This window comes from Falco rusticolus, chromosome 12 (genome assembly GCF_015220075.1).
Source record: "Falco rusticolus isolate bFalRus1 chromosome 12, bFalRus1.pri, whole genome shotgun sequence".
NCBI classification, from domain to species: domain Eukaryota; kingdom Metazoa; phylum Chordata; class Aves; order Falconiformes; family Falconidae; genus Falco; species Falco rusticolus.
The window spans coordinates 16,297,990-16,317,930 of NC_051198.1; the positions used below are offsets into that span (position 1 = coordinate 16,297,990).

The 19,941-nt window shown below is 46.0% G+C and overlaps 1 protein-coding gene across 1 annotated transcript in view; it reads left to right on the forward strand.

Moving 5' to 3' along the window:
* The first annotated feature begins 7,507 nt into the window (after positions 1–7,507).
* PLB1 (phospholipase B1) overlaps positions 7,508–19,941 on the forward strand; it is an 89,657-nt gene continuing 77,223 nt past the window's right edge. The window contains exons 1-3 of the mRNA XM_037405842.1: positions 7,508–7,669; positions 18,946–19,009; positions 19,472–19,530. Of these exons, the coding sequence (XP_037261739.1) occupies positions 7,508–7,669; positions 18,946–19,009; positions 19,472–19,530 (285 nt within the window). The remainder of the gene's footprint in view (positions 7,670–18,945; positions 19,010–19,471; positions 19,531–19,941) is intronic.

The following is a 19,941-nucleotide window of genomic DNA, read 5'->3' on the forward strand; positions in this document are numbered from 1 at the left end:
GAGGCCCATGAATGTCTTCAGTAATTCAGAGGGAAAGGTGATCCCTCCACATCTAAGATCGCCCTATGGTCTAGCCAGGCACAGCTCTGCTCCGATCCCTCAAAGCCGAAGCTTAGGGTAGGGCGTCAGCACCAGCAGTGAGTGGCACCAGAACCCCACACAGCAGAGGTTGGTGGCTGTAGCCTTTGTTCTAGGCTGATGCTGACTTAAAGGGCTGCAACCCTCTGCTCCTCCCTGGCTGCTACAGGTCACAGGGGTAATGGGAGATGTTAGCTGCCTTTTGTAGCCTCCAACTGAACACTGTGTTTATGAGCCACAAGGACTGTGATTAAATCTCTACTCTGAGCAACGTTCTGAGGCCATACTGGTATCTAATTACCTTCTGCACTTCTGGCAGCTGAGGAAATGAAGATCTGCCTGTGTCTGCGGTGAAAGGGAGGGAATAGGAAAGGAGAGTGATGCCTTAAAACATCAGCTTCAGGTGCTTCCCTTGACCTTGTTCATGCTCTTCTGGCAGTACCTGCGGCTGGGATGGGTGCTCATTCTGGAGTGATGCTCTTCCTCCTCCCTGCCCTTTGTCATGGTGGAGGTGGGGGGTTTGCTGGAGCTGCTGTCACACCCAGCCAGCCCTTCCCCAGGCAGCTGCAAGGAGTAAAGTTGTGCTGTGGTGGCACAAAGGAGGAGCTATACAGTGAAGGTCTTGGCAACTTGAGGTCCTCCAAGATGCATCTTGACTGTGGAAGGTCCCTGACTACATGGACCTGCCTGCCCTAGGGGGCTTGGGGAAGTACCCTCCTGGGCAATTGCTTTTAAGAGTATGGTTGGCTGCCTCGGCAGGATAGGTCTATCTTCCCCCTGTGGTAACTGTCTGGTCCCTGTTTTGTTTTTCTTTTCTCACTTGGCTCTGACCCTTAATTTCCCTGTGCAGCTGCTGCCATTGCTTGATTCCCCAGGACCAGCAGCTGCTGCACAGGCATGTTTCTGGTGATGCGGAGGGAGGAAGGCTGTTTCCACCATGGGGCTGTACAAAGGGCTGCATCCTGTGACCAGGTGCCATGGGGAAGAAAGCCATTACTAATCCCTATCATACAGCAGCTCTGCCTGCCCAGCAGGATCAATGGCGCCATCTCGGCCCCATTATGTTGATTCTGAATCATCGAGGAACGCCAAGGAACTGGGAGGAGAGGGCTCCTCCCTGTGTGGGGTACTGCTGCCTGCCTGGGACAGTCAGGTCCTCCTTTCTTCCCCCCCTCACCCCGATTTTGGAAGAGGTGGTGAAGTGCTCAGTGGTGCTTATGCCTGCAGGCTAGCCCAGATCCTAGAGGAGGACGGGCAGGGCAGAGACCCTACTGGGACACATGCCAGGCTCATCAGCCCCAGGAGCGCCGGGCAAGCATGGGTGCTGTGCACCCTCCCTGCCGAGGCCAACCAGTTGTGCTGGCAGGTAGAGGCAAGGGTGGATCTTGGAGCCATTTCCAGGGAGAAGGCTGGCACTGGGGAAAGCAGAGAGGCTGCAGCTGCCTCCTTCCCCCCAGCATTCGTGCAAGGTTGGGGGTTCAGCATTTAGAAAAGGGTCCCGGTGAGAAGTCGCCCGTCCATCCCCGCACTGCTCGCAAAGGCGAAGGGAGATGGCTTTTCAGACTATACCATTTAAGGAGTTCCTCAGCTTAGTGAACCTCAGCTGACCTCAGGGTATACCGAGTTTCCAGCTCAGCGGAGCAGCCTTTCAGTTGAAAGCACACCACCCAAAACTTCCCTCTTTGCATCTGGGCGAAGGAGGGGCTCTGGGAGGGTGGGCAGCACACAGCAGTGCACAGAAGCAAAGGCAACATCGAGTTAGTGGGTCTTGGATATAGCCAGGTCCCTTCCAAGGGAGGATGTTGCAGACCAACAGGACCAGCTTGAATGTGAAGCAGCTTCAGCAGCTTTTGGCAGGTGCTGGGGCAAGGGGGATGGGAGTGTGCCAGGCCGGCCCGTAGCACCACTGGGTGCTGCAAGTCGGGACGCGGGACGTCGCCCCAGCAGTGCAGTGTTTACAAAGGTGAAAAACATTAATAACACGCACTATGCTCCTCCTGTTGTTTCAACAAGATCAAGGTGTGTACAGGAGAGCGCGTGTGTATATACATGTGCACACACACGCACTCGCTGCAGCTGGCGTGGGATACCACTCGGTGCAGGATTATTCCAGCCGGGCTGCAGTCAATACTGACAAATACAGTATACGTCCCGTCTTGCCCACAGCAGCGAGGGAGCTGTGGCAGGCTCAACGTTTTCCTCCCTCTTGTGAAAGACCCGGGGTGTTTTCAGCAGTGTAGGGAGCTTGGGTCCCAACCACTTTGGGTCCCAGCGGTGCATGGTCTTGCTGGTGCACCAAGTGAGTCGGGGGGAGCAGCTCCCAGCCGGCACCTTTCTCACTGCCCGTTCACCCCTCCGTACTCTGCCTGCTCGGCATGCCGCACGAGACAGGGGTTCAGTGTAAGAAGAAACAAAAAAGGAACAAAACAAACAAAAAAAAATGTGAGATCATATAATTAAAGATGGTATCAGAATGTCTAATTAGGATGACTGAGAGAACTTGGCTGGGAGACGCAGCCAAGAGCTGAGTTAGTGTGTTTGCCAGTCCAAAGCTCCTTAACAGTAATTAATCCTTAAATGTCCAATTGTTCAGAGTTCAAGGAAACACCTCCTACTACTGTACTTTGTGTTCCTGTTAAGCAAGGAGACACAGCAGGGCGTGTGCCCTTATTCTGTAAGAGCGACACGCCTAGGGGTGTTGTTAGGAACTAGACCGAAGGTTGAGTTAATTATTAACTACCTAAGAGTTCCCAGCATTGCACAATTACCCAGGCTGCCTTGCAGCTGTGCGCTCGCCTGGTTGTTTTTTGTTGGGTTTTTTTTTTGGAAATAGAAATGTCGAGCTTTAAGTGGTGCGTGTGTACAAATTACACTACTGTCATCTGCTCCCCTTCCAGTGTCTGTCGTGCCACTGAGCTGGGATGCTTTAGCAAAGGAGGCAGGGGGAGCGTATGGGCATATATACGTGCCGTATGAAAGTCAGCGCTCTTCGCTGAAACTCAATAGGCTTATTTACATCAGTTGCAAATTTGACCCAGAGATTTTTCCTTTGTTTTGATGCTGTCAGCAACTTTTGCATTAACATAAAAGCCCTGGCTATTTACTCTTGTGGGGTTTTTCATTCTGTTTGCATTTTTGAGGTGGGTTGTGTTGCATTTTTTTCAGTGTTGATATTAATGGGGAGGGGGGAACCTGAAGGAAAGAAGCAGAGGTTTGACACCACAGGTGAATTGAACTGCTCCTCCTGCTATGGGTCTTCGGCCATCATCGGACCCTCGTCCAGGCAGTGACTGGGTCGGTGGGAAGGGGTGCTCTGGAGTGGGCAACTTGTGCTGCCTGATGCTGGCATGGGTGTCCGGGGCGCGGAAGCGCCATTGGTGCCTTCGGGAAACCCCGACTCAGCAGCAGGATCGTGTATCTGTCACAGACAGGAGGGACTTATGTGTCATTTCCTCAGATGCAGCATCATCTTTTAAGTCGCATTTCTGCGTTTTTATCCTCTCCCGTCTTTTTTTAATTGACCCTTTCTGGCAGGCGTGGCAAGGGCCCGGTTGGGAGTCGGCCAGCCAAAGTTGCTTCTGCAGGGGATCATTAACTCCAGCGTCAGCCAAGGCCGTTTAGTGTTTAAAAAACTCAGACAATTAAACAGGGTCACAGCCCTGAAATGCTATAATTGGAAAGCAGACTGTGATGATGTCCACCGACAGCGACCGGCTCCCTGGCACCAAGGCGGGCCGGGCAGCAGGGCCGGGTGGGAAGGGCAGCCAGGGCAGGGCTGTTCCACCAGCCTGGCCAGGCCTGGCAGGGCCACACTGAGCAAACTGCGGCTGGGAGGGTTCCTGCCCAGCCAGAAGGGTCCCTGATGGTCCCTGTCCAGCCGGGAGGGTCCCTGATGGTCCCTTCCCAGCTGGGAGGGTCCCTGCCCTGCCAAGCCTACATGCAACAGGCATGAGAATGCGGCCTGGGGAGGGAAATGGGGGAGAACGTGGACCTCTCCGGGGTCACCCGGCAGCCAGGAGCTTGCTCAGGTGTGGGGGCCAGACCTCCTGGGCACAGGCCACACTATGCCTCCACGGGTCCGTGGTGGGCCCCACGCCAGCCTGAACCTTGCCCCGGCATTGGTCCCGCAGGCATTGATCAGGGCATGAAGACCCTCCCATGCCAGGCTGCCATTTTGGGAAGGCGAAGGGACTGGCCTTGTCTCATGGCTGCCACCTGGGGATTTGGAAGCGGCCATTACCTGGGCCCTGGGCCCCAGGCGAGCTTTGGGGTGGCAGCCAGTGGGGAGCAGGGTGGTTGGGGCTCTTCCCAATGTAAATGGCACTCCTGCAACCTGGCCTCTGCTCTTAGCCAGTTCTGGGTACCCCAGTACCAAACGCCATCGATGCTGGTTCCTGGGTGGTGATTGAACAGCCATGGGAGCTGTGTCAGGCAGCTGTTGAACTCCAAGCAGACCTATGTCTTCCGTAAAGTATGCAAGTGGGGAAGATGCCGAGTACCAGACTGGGATCACCACAACCCTGCTCCAAGCTCTGCAACTGACTCACTGTTTCACCATGAGCACATCACTTCACCTTTTTGTGACTCAGAATTTTCATCTATCAATTAGGGATTTATGAGGTTTAATTAAGGTCTGTGAAGCCCTTTGAGATCCTTGCTTGAAAGCTGCTGTGCAGGCATAAAGTGGTGTACGCAATGAAGAAAACAAGAGAAATTAAACACTGCAGACGAGAGAGAAGAGAGGGCAGGTTTCCCACTGCTTGGTCTCCCAATTACATGCTCCTTGTTTGGATGGCAACCTCACTTTAACCTGTGGACAAACGAACTTGTTCACCCCTTCTTGCAGCAGACAGGCGATGACGTGCAGCAGCATCTTACTCATTAGTTAGCCTTCAGTCATCTTTCCAGAAGTATGAGCAAACGGGGAAGGGGGAAGGGAGCAAGGGCGGGTGAGGAGTGCGAATTCCAGAGAAAAGGGAAGTATCAGAAAGCAAGCTAGGATGTGCAAGGGCTTTTATCACTGCTGCTGTGATCTAGCTCTGCATAGTAACAAACAGGAATAGATCTGATCTGTCCCTAGAGGTACGTGCCCTGGAGCAGGGAAGAGCTCATGAGTTACAGCAAAGGAAGCAAGAGAGTCTTCTTATGCAAGGCATCTATTTCAGTGTCAGAGAGGTGGTAGACTCGACTTGGAGTTTGAGGAAAGTGTTTGAACCTAGCTAGAGTGAAAAGCGTTCTATCTATGGTTTTTTAAGGTTAAGGCCTTGTTTGCAGAAGTCATTGAACACACACATCATTTGAAGCTCATGCTTAGATTTAAGCATGTGCTTAAGGCCTTCACTGCATGGGAACGTGCCCGAATTTGTTTAGGTGTTTGGTGGAAACCAGGTCTAAGGGGTGGGAATCTAACAGTAGCCGTGAGGGACCCTGAAGGTCTCCAGGAGCTGCAGAAAGCAGTAATATGTGAATATAATAATGTAAGTATATAAGTAATATAGTAATATTACTATAGAATATAAGTAATATAGCATTGCCATACTATTCATAAGGTCAGGTTGACTGGAAGGAGGAATGGGCAGAAAGGAAGCTCCATCTCCAATCTTTATTTTTTCCTTTGCTTGCTGTACAAACAACCCTGTGGAAGCTGGCTCCAGTAGGTGTGGTCTGTGTATGCACCCCTGGGTGTGCCACTTGGTTGTGTTAAAAGGACTATTCCTCACCTGAAAGCAGGTTTCCAGGTTGTTACTGACAGTCACATCAAAACTCTAGACCCCTCCCATCCCCCACCTGCATGCCTTCCATCTTACCTAAGAAAACCAGAGATGCCTGTTGAGATGAAACCCAAACTAGCCCTGGGTTTGGTGTCTGGCTATGTTCCACACTGATGTGGGAGCCCTCTGCATATCTTTCTTCCGAGCTGCCAGGGAAAACAGATGCACGATAATTGCCGCTGGCTGGGGCAGCCCCCTGAGTTCAGGGTGTCGGTCTTCACTCCTCTTTTCTCCTGGAAAAAGCTTCCCCAGCCCATCCAGCTTTCCTCAGGGTTTCTTAGGCTTCCTGTTGGGCTGGCTGGTCTGCTCTAAACTTCATCTTTCTGAAGGCACTGGTGCCCCAAATTTGGCACAACATTTAGCATGAGTGATCACTCTTTTGGGATAAAGCATAATAATGACCTTCTGTGACATAACTCTCCATTAACATATCCCAAAAGAAATGTTTGTTTTTGTTGCAACAGCAGCATACCGTTGACTCATTATATGATCCACTCTAATTCCTCCAGATCCTTTTGTGTAGTACTGCTGCTTAACCAATTATTCCAAGTCGTTCATTTGTGCACTTAATTTCTCCTTCCCAAGCACAGTACTTTGCTGTGTTTTTATTGAATTTTATCCAGTTGATTCTGAGCAGCTTTTGCAATTTATTGAGATCACTTGAAATAATAACGTGCAGATTAATTGTTCAGAAAATCCTATGCACAAGCCCATGCCTGCACCCCTAGCCGGTTCCAGAGCCCAGCCTTCCCATCTTAAAAACAAAGGCCTCTAGCACTTGATGGCATTCTTGCAATATTCAGCTGAAATGTCAGGATAAAGCCTGGCAAAGCTGTGAATTTTGGAAGGCTCATTCAATGGAAATATGGGATAAGAGCATCTGTTCAGCTGGCACTGGCTTTTGGTCTCTGATCATCTAGCGTTGGTTTGAATCACTGATATTTTCTGAGTTACTACTGGTCTTCAAAACGTGAAGTTGCTGAAAACATGCAAGCTTGAAATCGGCTTCTGACTGTAAGGGAGGACACAGAGCTACTGTTGTGTGATGGTACACCTGGACAGCTACAGGTCTCATTAAGAATCCCCTGGCCTGGGCTTCCCCTCCGAAGGACTGGAGCTACAGCTCCACTGCCATTACATTTTTCTGCAGTCCCTGCCGAAGGGTCCGGATACACGGTGCGTTCAGGAATGAAAATGTAGGAATTTGGTGTCCTCTGGTGGCAACTGTGAGAGTTACGGTTGGCAAAAGCGAACGTGACCCTCCAAACGCAAACTGTCATTCAAGCCAACAGGCCATGTGCTCCAGGCACCTTTCTGGGCTGCCCTGTAAATATTTCTAGTCCAGTCTGGCTTCTATAGTTTCTGTATGCCCACCCCTCCTATTTATTTTATGCCCAGTTAGCTGCTCCACTTTCTGGAGCATTGAGGTGTGTGTGACTTTGGGTTTGATTGGCTTGATGGTGTTTGCTTGTTCTTTCCCTGTGATTTTTTTGCCTCACAAAAGGAAATTTAGCTTCTGTAAGCACCTCTTCATAGTTGGTGAAGGCTTTAGCTGCTTGCCCTTGCATGGTCCCTTAGTAAAATAAGTGTGCCTATGTCCAAAGGCCTTTTAACCCACTTCTCTAAGTACTGCATCTATTACCCTCAGGCTTGCTGCAATGCGGTTCCACTCATCAGATGAAAGAACTGGCGAGCAAGAAGAGCACCTGGACAGCCCGGGTTTGGCTCTTTTAGCCACAAAACAGGAGAGAGCAGCTCAGAGCATTGATGGTGAGCACTATGGTAGGAGGACGTGTTTGCCACAATTTGTGGTGTGTAAGGTATGTAAAGGGAGCGTACTGAGCTATAAGCTCCCAGCTTTAGGTGCTTCTGCTGGATATGGACAAAACCTGATCAACGTCAAGGACCTTGGGGTGTAAGGATCTATGTTTGGTGCAACTGCAGCCAGAAGAGTCAAACAGCCTCATCCCTTATGAGGGAAAGCAACCTTACCCCCTCTTCCCATCTCAATCACTATGCTAACACTTGGTAGTCTTCTCTTTTTCAAGGACAGCACAAGTATTAATAATGCAAAAGGAATACAGCACAGCTGGGGCTGGCTCATTGAGGTCAAAGAGATATGTTTTCAGACATGCAGAAGCAGGCTGAGAAACAAACTTCTGTGGGGGAGTCAAGTAAACAGAGGGGTTTTGCGGTGTGGGTAGATGGACTAGCAAGTGTGGGGCACCATGGCACCTAGACAGGCTGACCCCATGGAGTCTTCCCTTCATGTGGGAAGAGCTTCAGAGAGGACAGGCGAGTCAGGAGCTTCCCACACGGCTGCTGCAATTACAGCGCTGGCTGTAATGCCCCTTTGTGGCATGAATACAAACAGCAAAAAGCTGGCACTGCTTTGGGAATTTCGTGACTTATTAGAAAAGAATGGGAGAAAGGGAATACTAATGTTTCCATTTTACAGAGAACCATAGCTCTTTGAGACTTCGCCTTCAATTCACAGAGGTATTTATTTAGGTGCCTGATTTCCATGCACATAATTGAGAATTAGGTACAGTGGATGTGGGCATCAGTGGACTCACCCAGAGACTCACAGGAAGAGAGCATGTAGGTCCACACTCTAAACTGCCATCACTGTCTATCAGAAGCAGACAGACTGCTTCCCTTTGCTATCTGCCTTCCTGCCTGTGCTGCTCTCTCAAGGCTGTGGTAGTACTGGAGGACTTTCCCAAGACTGCAGCTGTAAACAGAGCTCTTCAGAAGTGAGCATTATCTCCTGATCTGATAAGTGAGGGGCCAGCTGAAGATGAGGCCATGGGAAGTATCTGGTCCCCAGCTTCTTGCTGCTTAACAGTCAAAAAGATGCTTAACAGTCAAAAAGATGCTTAACAGAGTCAAAAAAATTCTCACACTACAGAAAAGTCAGTAAAGAATCTGTAGCAGAGGATCTTTAAATCTGACCTTTGCTGTTTTCCAGGTGTTCAGAGACCTCCACTGGCTTGCAGCCATTATCAGGCTTCAGCTGGCCTACAGAAGGGCAACAACTAGCAGGAGGACCCCTCTTTACTTCTGACAGCCTCAGGGCTCCTGCCTCTCTGGAGCAGGGGAGATTTCAACCTATGGCTTGATTTGCAGCTCACCTGTATCAAAGGCTTGGAAGCTGCTAGAAAAGGCAGTGAGGAGCAGTTACAGCTTTTGCTGCAAGGGTACACAATGTTTTTGTGACAGGTGATGGAGCATGAGGGACATGTGCCAGCTGTATAAGGTGCAAAGCCAGGCTGGGGTACCACCAGCACCCCAGCAACACCAGGCACTGCTTGTGGAGATGGACTTTGTGCTTTACTTTGATACCAGCCTCAGGTCAGTGGCTAAAGGGCTTGTGCCCTTGCCAAGCAATCAAACAATCTGTGTGGGAGATTGTGCCCTCCTGCAGGCATAAGTAAGAAATATGGGGTTTCACTCACTTAATAATGTTGGAACTGAGGTTTCTTTGTAATATTGCTGTCTCCAGCTACTGTTGGGTGTTTGCAGGAGGCTGCTGCGTAGCTCATCCAAAACACAGGTATAACTTCAGTGGCGACCTTGCTTGTTATTTATCACCTCAGCTCAGGTCGCTATAGCAGCTCTGTCAATCCCAAATATCCAAGTGAAGAGTCCTGTGCTCCAGTCATGTGCTGAACTTAGGAAAAATTACTTTCAGTAACCTGCCCACACGCAGAGCGGTGCTTTTCAACTCCTGCCCAAAACGTCTATATCAACCTCGGGTTTCTTCTTTCCCTGTGAGTATTTGCATTCTCTCCAGCAGGCGGTAGCAGCCTTCTTTAAGCTGTGCAGCTATCCTGCCTGCTGCTGTAGAATTGCTGCTCTGTGATTCATGTCCCTGGCTGCCCTTGGCCTCACTTCCACCTCCTCACCCTCCGCTGCATCCCTGAACTCTCCTGTGGAGGAAGATCTGCTGTTTAGGTCCAGAGTGTGCACTAAATTTACCAGCAACGTGAAGCGCAGCAGCAGGAGGCGATGGCACACCACCACACGGGAATGTGAAAAGTCTCACTGTTGTGTATGATTTATTACTAAGTTTCACAGTACTGGCATGTTCAACTCATCACAGATGGGGGTCTCATAGATGGAACAATTCAACAATATGCTTTCTAAATATACAATTAAAGATCTAAGGCCTTGTCTAGGCAGTAGATGAGCTGAAGCACTGACAAGTCACAGACAGGCTCTATCTTCAAATGAAATGAAGAATCAGTCTGCTTTTTCCACAAGTCCTCTGATATGCCAGTGTAATATGATAGTTTTGTGGATGCAATTACATTATCCTCTGATATATTGCCTCCCTGCTTGTTAGCAGCTGAGCAAGCTACTTCCCTAACTTACTCAGTAGAAGGCTGTGCTTATGGTGACAAACATCTTGGGTTTAATTATGAATGGTTGAGTGCTATGGTTTTTGTGTCTGTTTTGTTGTTTGCTTGGTTTTTTTCTGTCAGTGCACAGCCATAGATTCATTATTTCTATTTGAAAAAGCTGGTCCTATATGTAAAGACCTAGAAAGGTTGTCAGAGTTTCTGGTTTTCAGTATTTGGTATAAGGAAAAGGAATTCAGCGAAGAGCTCTGTTGAAGTGGGCAGATAAGGAAGAACTTAAAGACAAGGCAGAACAATCCCTTGGCATTCCCAGCTATAACTTGCATACCAGGTCTGAGAGGTAAAGCTCTAGGTTTATTATAAGCCATCTAAAAATATGGCAATGGACCAAGAAATTTGGCTACTGTTTTAGTGCATATGTTTGGGTATCTGTTTGGGTGTGGCTTACTTTAAAGCTGTAACTGGGACCTGACTTTTGGGTTTGCGGTGTTTCACACTGTTGGACCTAGACATGTGAAACAGGTCCTTTACTTGAGAATGTTCCAAGGCACAGAACTTTGCTTTTCACCACTAACTCCCACACAAAGGTCTTCTGTGCCTGTTGTGTTATGAGCCTTCTCCATCTGGGGCAGGTGACAAGATGACTCACACAGTTCAGACAAGGTTAGCTACAAGGTCCAGCTAACTCCTTGTCCCACCTGAGCAGCAGCAGCAGGCACTTTAGGGAAGACACAAGATGTTTTGTGCTGATCATTAGGTAATTAGCTACATGGCTGCAGTTCCCTAGGGTATTCCTAAACATGCCTTTTGAAGCTGCATCTAGCTTTGCTCTTGCAGTAATGCAAAAGCTTTCATTTGTCTCTGACACCTTCTATATCTAGGAAAAAATTTTCTCTTTCAGAATTCCTTGATCTTTGCTGCTACTTCCTATTTGCTATTCAATCTAGAAGCTGTTTTGATGCTTGGGTGGTGGGAAGGAGTGTTTACAGAAGATTTACAAGCCTTGCAGTTAATACTGTTTCTCTTCTGGAGCATGTCACAGTGCCTAAAGGCTAAACTTACTCATGGAGCTGTGGTTTATGGCAAATGTATGAATTAATGCTATCTTCCTTTCTGTGTTTTGCTTGGTGTACAATGAGGAAGAGACTTCCTGGTATTTGAAACACTTCCAGCTCATTAAGAAGTCTGTTTCTGACTTGTTGATAATGAGAGCTTTCTGTTGAGTGAAGCAGCCATAAACCCTTGCATGTAATGACAAAACCCACCAAAGTTAACTCCCATCCACTTCAAAGCTGTGCAATGCCACCTTGATTGACAGGTGATAATGGCCCTGACCAGCCTCAGCTGGGTCCTCCCTCATCCCGCCCATGTGTCTGGGAGCTCCATTTCAGCTCAGCCCAGGCAGGGGAGCTGTTGGCTGGCGTGTTTGCCCTGACAGTGAGTAAACTGCTAATTTTTCATTACCTTACTAGGCAAAAGAGTCTGGGTGTCAAACAGTGTTTCAGGTTGTGAGAACTCCAAGTGGAATGAGCTTATCTCTCAGATTTTACCATGCTGCTCTGTCTGAGGTGAACGGCTTCTTGTGCTGGTGAGGTCTGTGATACGTTTGTGCTGGGATGAAGTTGCAGACTCAGGGGCTGGAGGAATGCCTTCTCCTCTTTATGGAGGTTCCTCCTTGCATGTCACTCTGAACAATAGCTGTTCACGTTCAGAATTAATATTATGTTCCTGTTTTTTGAAAAGTGAAGCGGGTCTAAGATCTATCTCTGACACGTTCCTTCAAAGAATGTCAAATTTCAGTCATGAAACAACAAAAAGCCAAACTAAACAGCCCTTTGAAGGATGGTTTCAACTGCCTGAGATGGGTGTGTCAGTAGCTTAATTAAGCATTTAAAGCTATTTACTGAAGGGGTCTCCCATTATTCATGCAGAAGCTCTATCTGGGTGTTGATGGGCTAGCCATAGATCAGAGGATACTCTGGTACATTGTGTGAGGATGGTAGCCTGCTCTTCAGAGGTTTGTTCCTGATGCTGTAATTGAGGCGTAGCAGAGTCTCATATATGATATGACACTGTGGAGTGTCATATCACAGTCTAACTGGCATTTCTGCGTGCTATTTGAATCTACAGAAGTGACTGGGCTACTGTGATAGTGTTATATAGTAAGGGTTTTGGAGACCTGGGCAGAGCTACTGATCCTGCTTGTCTACCAGTGCTCTGTCTTACCAAATACCAGTGAGGCATACCGCAGCAAAGGAAATTTTGCCAAGAGAGCTGCCTACATCCCGTGGGCTGAAGCTGGAGAGGTGGCCTTTAACATGTCTGCTGACAGGACTGGTGGTACTCAAAAGTTTGTGTTACTTCCCTCAGTGCCTTTCTGCTTCTTCCCTCACCATCAAGGAATGTTACGTCTCGGGTGACACATCCCTTACATTGTCTCCTATTCAACAGCCCAAGGCAGAGCTGTGCCACCCTACACCATGGATCCCTGCTGCTCTGGGTGGAGGCTGTCTCTCCATGCTCTGATCGTGACCTTCCTATGCTCTTCTGTGCTGTCTGATGTTCTTCACACCCATCTGGCAGCCAGTCAGACTTAGGGTTTTTGGAGATTCAGTGAGTCAAATCAGCTTGGGGAAATAGCTGGCAGTTCCGGAGCTAGTGGAAGAGAGACGGGCACAGCGTGAGGGTGGTTGAAGGCAAGGAAGGAGCGGAGACAGGGAAGGAGACAAGAGGAAGAGCACAACCTTTGTCTTTGGGTGGATGTGGGCTGTTACATAGGGCTCAGTTGCCCTTGTTGCCTCAGGAACAGAGGCTCTTTCCCTGTCTGGTAGGGACAGGCTAATGCCAAATTAATATGTTATGTATTGCCTGGAAGAGCCTTGACCCTCCTGGAAGCTGACTCACGTGATCTAGGTCCTCCTATTTGCCAAGAATCCTCCTGAAAAGTGGCTAGTTGTCTCTGAACAAGTGAGAGAAATTATGCCACTTCTGTACTCCTTTGACCTTGGATGGGGCAATTTATAAGCTGGGATTGCACGTGTCTTTGAAATAAGATACCACTGTCACTTTGCTTTCCAAAGGTAAAGAGGCCAATAAATTTTATGGCTGCTGAGTTATCAACTTGTTAAAATATAAAGGAGGAAAAAGAAGAGAATTTCTGTCTTCACAGCCCTAACGTCGAACTGACAGCACTCCAGAATTATCAGTTCATAGAGGTGCTTATCATGAAGCTATTGTTAGGCTTGTTGTTCCTTTGCTTGCTCCCCTCAGAAGGTAAGTTTTGAAAGGCCCTTTGATAATTTACATTATACAGTATTTAGGAACCTGTATTTTTAGTTGTTGCAAGGTGGGTGTATAGCAGGAGTCTTAGAAGCAGGATGAAGAAAATCTGTGAGTACAACTGTGATCTTGCATGTAATTTTGGTTATGTTTGATCATTTTTGATAAAGATTACATACATTGGTTTGCACTGTTGTGGGGATGGTCTGCACCTTGGGTAGGCACTAAGGCTTTCTAATGGGAAAAACATTGACAAATGATTAGACTAACAGTGAGATCTGTCCCAAACTGGTACAGAAATTCAAGCAAGGGATGGAGGTTTTCTGTGAATTCATATCTATGATCATCATCTTTTCTGTGATGGAGGGTTATGTGAATGAGTGAAGCAGCATCCTGGCACTCGGGGCATCGTTGTTCACATTTCTACAAGTTTCAGGGTAGGGAGGACACTTTGTTCCCTATACTGGATCTGTGAAGTTCACACTTGGGGCCAGATGCTACTTTTGTAGGTGCTCTAGGACTAAAAATGCTGTGGATGTTTTAGCCTTACTAGCTCTGTGCTTCAGCTCTCTGCCTATAATAGTAATACTGCTTTACCTTAGCAGTAGACTGTGAGGATAAGTGTCTTCAGAGGATGGTGAAGTGCTCTGAAATATAACTGTCAGGGGGTTTTGGTTTCTAAAATAAACAGAAGAAATGATCATGTCTGAGCTTTTTAACTCTAGGGGAAAGGGTGCATGGTGACTGCAGTTCCTGTGAAAATTTGATTCAGGGAAAAATGTTGATAGCAGCTTGTAAGAATTATTAGCTGAAACAGGTTAACTAAGAGCAGGGGAGGAAGGAGTAGAATCTTTCTCCCAAATTTTGGGAAATTTTTCAGAAAAATATTTTACCCTTTTTTGTGATGTTAAGAAAATTAAAAATACAAATTAGAATTATTAAATGGTAGAGTAAGGGACTAACTATAATGTTGGGAGCAGCAGGAATTAAAAAAAATCATCCTACGGAAAGCATAAATCCAAAGCAAACTGAGAAAACTAAAGAGGTTAAAATTTAATCAGCCAAGACAAAAATGAATCTGAGGGGAAACAATGAATGATCGTTGAAGGAATAAAAGCTAATAAATCCTTTTTCAAATACGTCCGAAACAGGGAGTCTGTAGGGCTGACTGATGTATAAAAGCTGAAGCCCAACAGGGAAACCAAATTAATTTCTCTCTTCTTTGCGGTCTTTTGCACAAAAGCTTAAAAAAGGCCTTGCACTCAGAGACTTTCAGCACAGGGGAAAAGCTGGGGAATGGTCAAACCCCTGAACAAATTGATAACAAATATCTAAACCTGGCAATTCTTTTACTGACATTCACACAAGGGATTGAGCCAAGCAGAAGTACGAACATGTCCATTGCATTAACTGTGGTGCAAACTATTTCCTGGATCAATATTGGTCTTGGGATTGGAAGATGGCAAATGTGAAACCAGTTTTTGTAACGGGCTCCATTTTAGAATGATCTGGTGAACTGCAGTGATAATTGTACAAAAGCAATAAGGATGTCTTCTGCATGAGGCAAATTGGTGGTACAAGTGTAAAGAACATAGTGAACTGACTCTGGGTAAATATGATATAACAGGGGAGCTTCCCTGTGGAATTTATGAAGAAAATCTGTGACAATGGGCACACACCCATGGATTAATTATTCAGCTGGGATGTATCTGGATATCCACAAATCTTGAGCAAGAGCTCTTAAGGAAGTTAACTGTCATGGTATAAGGGTGAGGACACCTTTGTGGGCTCCTTTTCAAAGCTGGGGACTGAAGAATCAGATGGCAAATCTTCAAACTGTGAGCAGAGGGGATAGTGAACCTGCAGAGGCTTCTATTGATCTGCACTGGGACGTGGGCCCTCCATGTATTCAGAAGTGATCTGGATAAGGGGGCACACTAGCTTGCTGATACAAAACTGTTCAGGATGCTCAGAATGAAAACTTATTAGAAATATATATAGTGAAAACTTACTCTAGGTATGTGTATATTATGATGAACTTTAAATTAGATACTGCTTGATCACAGAACAGATGTCTGAAGACATCAGCTCAGTGTTAGCAACAATCAGAGAGACAAACAATTTCAGGGGTCAGGGAGAGAACAGCATAGAAAACACATTTCTGCTGCTGTGTATAGGTTCATAGTTCACCTGCATCTTGACAGTTGTCTAGACTTTTCATCTCAAAAGAGATGTGGGAAAACCTAGGTCTTATGAAACAATGTCCACACGATATCAAATAGACTGACTCTTCAGCCTGGAAGAAGGATGAGTAAGTATATGATAATGACATACAGGCGTTTGCAAAATGGTAAATTTTGTGGAAACAGGGGAATAACTACTCTTTACAAAACCAAGAAGGAAACAGATCAAGTTATTAACAAATGAGAAAGTACTTTTTTTCAACACCTAATTAAATGATGAAGCACTTTTGCCCCAGGACTTTGGAGGAAGCCAAAAGTGTGAGGGAGTTAGAAAAACGAAGAGACAAATACTGGAAGAAAGGTCTCGGGGAGTTCTACAACATTAAGTAATGGCTTCCTCAGGGAGACCAATAGCACACATAGTTGAGAGGACAGAACATGAAGTATAACTGTATTTTCCTTATTCTTTCCCTAAGCATCTGCATTTGGATATTGTCAGAGGCAGAGTCCCAGGTTAGGCAGACATTCAGTCTGGCACGACACAACCACTCTTAAATCTTTGAAATATTGAGAGATCATACCCAACCCCCTGACTCCCCTAGTCCTGGAAACTGGAACTGGACCCTCTTTCTCCCTCAATGTAAGTTGTGGATCTATTTTCAAATATAGTAGAAATTAGTGTCAACATTCTCAAAGATACTGAGTTTCTGCAACAGATTTGCATGATGCAGATGAGTCCCTCATCGCACGTGCCTCCAGTATCTCAAACAACAGAGTTGAGGTTCTGGTTGCTGTCCTGCATAAAACATCATCTAAAAACGTGGATTGAACAAGCACAATTTTTAAACAAAATGTTGCACAACAGCCAGGTAGCATCTGTCTCAACTTTTTGCCAAGTACAGGAAAAACAATATAAATTTATCAATAGCTCGTGGCTGAAACCCAAATAGGAACACACGCACCTCCACACCCCAAATGTATGGAAGCTGCTGACAGTTATTGAACGTGGTCATGTAGTGTGGCTCATGAGATAGGCTGAAGTGGTCATGGGGAGCAGTAGTGGCTTTCTGCCACCGTGCTGACCTCTATGCGCGCTGGCACCCGTGTCCACAGGGGCCACCCGGAGGCCCCTGCTCATGCTGAGTACGTCACCTTGCAGTGTGAGCACTGCTGGCTGCCCTGCACCCAGCTGTATCTTACCTCTGAGGCTGAACTGGCTCTGCATTTACTCTTTGATACGGAATGAAAGGTGTACAAACAGAAGTATTCAGCAGGACTAAATATTCCAAAAGTGGGTTGTGGATGTTAAAGGACAATTATTCTAAGCACAGCAAGACTAATTATGAGACTTGCTGGATGCTGATGGCTTCAGTATGGCAAACAGGGACAGCTGTCAGCACCTTTTGAAGTTCAGCTGAGGACAGAGACCCAGAATTCGTGGAGATTTTAGGATATGCTAAAATCTATGTGTATAAATCCAAGTGTATACTCAAAGAAAAAGAATAATGTTTACTGAAATAGCTACAGGTGTGACTCCTGGCTCCACAGGCTATTTCATCTGTCAATACTCTCTACTAAGAGAAGAAATTGCAGCTGTTTCTGTATCACTGTGGCAAACTCACAACAAACTCAATGTTGCACTCTGATTGTGGAAGACATAGATTAATGTGAATAACTCCTTTCTAAGGAGTTCCACCTTATAGATGTTCAAATCACTTTAAATTCGGATAGAATAAGACTACAGCGATATATGAAATGTGCTGAAGAGGAAAACAGGTAGAAAAGGCCTGTGAAGGATGAGGTTGGTTGAGGAGATCCACATGCAGCCCATCACCTGTGTGTATGAATTCATTGTATTCCACTAATTTTGACAGATCTCACCTGCTTATAATAACCAAAAGCTTATTCTAGTATAGCAAAAATTAAGAAAATACATTGGTTGTTGGATGAACCTCACCTTTGGAAAGCAGGGCAGAGGAGAAAGGCTGCTCCTCTAAGGGTTCTGTGGGTTTAGGTATCTTAAGTTTTCTGAAGTGTTTCTCTAAGGTAAACAAATAGCACGATTCATTCATTTAATGTTTTTAAGGTAATGCAGATCATCTGGAAGAACAAGGGAAACAAAAGGTAAAGTATGAGTACAGCTTTATCTTTTTTTCATCTTTTCAATACCTATCATCACCTCTTTGGCTGTCGCTTCCTCCAAGGCAGGTAGAAGAAGGGAAAAATACAGCTTGGTGTTGTAATCTGTTTGATTCTGCAAAGAATAAATGCAAAGCAAATGATAAGGTGATATTGCAGCTGCAAAATTACAGTACCTAATCAGGAAATAAAGGTTTCTCTGAGCAACATTTGTTATTAGGTTGCATATCCTGTACATAGATCGACTGTGGTTAACACTTGTTCCTAGATGCTCTGTTGCTCTTTTAGAAACACAAGATTAAACTCTTCCTTGTGCTAAAATGGTGCAAAGCATGTGCATCACTAAAGCCCTTCAACGGGGGACTAGGGAGTGTGTGGGGATTGTGGTGGCCCTTGTTGCGATAGAGATTTCACCTCTACATAATAGTGGTGGTCAGCTAGCCAAATGTGGCCACAGTGATGAGAGAAGCCCTAGCCATGTCTTTCATCTCTCTTTAAGAAAGTACTGGAGTTGGGCCGTACCTACAGTTAGGGTGTAAGAGGGCATTAAATAATATTTCTGGTGGAACTGAGCTGTCTGTTATGTTGAGTGAGTAACATCACTCACATCCTTGCCCCAAATGCAACTCGATAACTGGATTATTGTTCCCTGCCCCTCTTTTAGTACTTTCTTTGATCACCTGGGAATTTTGCCACTTGCCAAGGACCCATGATTGGTTCATTCTCCTTTTTCTGTTGCATATTGGAGATGTAGCTTTTTGTGTCCATTGTGTGTGTGCTCCCTTGGCATGTGAAGATGCATTCACTAGGTCTTCCAGAATGAGCACTCACTGTTTACAGCAATGGATGTAACAGGTTGCCTTCAGCACACTTCATTGTTTGCTTAGGCCCAGCTCTGCGGCAGTCAGTAAAGAAAACTGAGCAAAAAGCGTCAAGTTTTGGAAGAGTGCATTTGAAAATGCAACTGTCCAGATCTGTGTTCCCATGTATTTCTAGCAAAGGTGTAATTGTTCTTTAAAATTACTGTTACATGAGTAAGAGTTTGGTACTGTGTGCCCATAGGACCCCTCCTTCCACAGATTTCCTTGTTAGATCTAAGCAATCAACCATATTTATTTGTTTCTGTCAAAGGTTCTAAGAAGCTTTCAGTTTTCCTGTGAGCAGGCGATGTTACCTGAGACCCCTTCATCTTCAGGTTTGTGTTTGATATTATCCTTGTAGAGGCTTTCCCTCTCAAAATTATCTGAAAACAGGCTGGGGGAGAAATCAGCTGTTTGAAGCTATGCATATGTGTGGGATGTGACTGAAATGGGCTTTACAAACTCCTTAGGGCTTTTGTTCTATTCATAATTACTTCTCTGCCTCAGTTTCTTCAACTGCTAATTGAAGATGCTGCTATTACTTAAATGATTCACAGCAGTGTTTTGTGATCTCTTCTTGCTTGACGGTTGAGCATTTCAGTGCATCTAGACACCCAGAGTATTTACTGAACACCTGAGTAGTTTCTCATCCTCTCTGATTTAAAACTGCCAGTCAAAACAATCTGTATATTCTTCTTATATTTTAACCAATGCAGTTATGTTTTAGTATACTGGTGAATGTAATTTTCTTTCAAGGTTACTGCTCTTTCTTAACCTAAAGTCTTTCACTTCTGCAGTTCATGCTCTGAGGCCAGCTGACATTAAAACAGTCACTGCAATAGGAAGTTTGCAAAGAGTAAGTACAAGCGGGAAGTGTGCTGAATGTGACCCATTTCCTCCATTGTGATGATGAAGTGAGGTGATGATGTAGTTTGGGGTCTCAGCTGGGGCATTCAGGACTTGAATCTTTCCGCAAGCATCAAAGGCTTCTGGTGAAAAATGGCTGGAAATACCTGCTTTTCAGTGTTCCAGTGTACCCTGACTGTAAAAATACCCAGCTGACTTCACGCAGGAGGAAATGTGATCACAGTGCTCTTGCAGAGAACCATGATATTTGATTAGAGTGCTTGGATTTTCCTAACAATGAGCATAACCGATCAAATAACTGGAAGAAGCAGCTGGGAAATTTCAAGCTGGAAAAAAGTACAATTTTGGTAATTACTATTAGAACAAATTATTGAGAAATGCAGTAGATTTTCCATCCTGT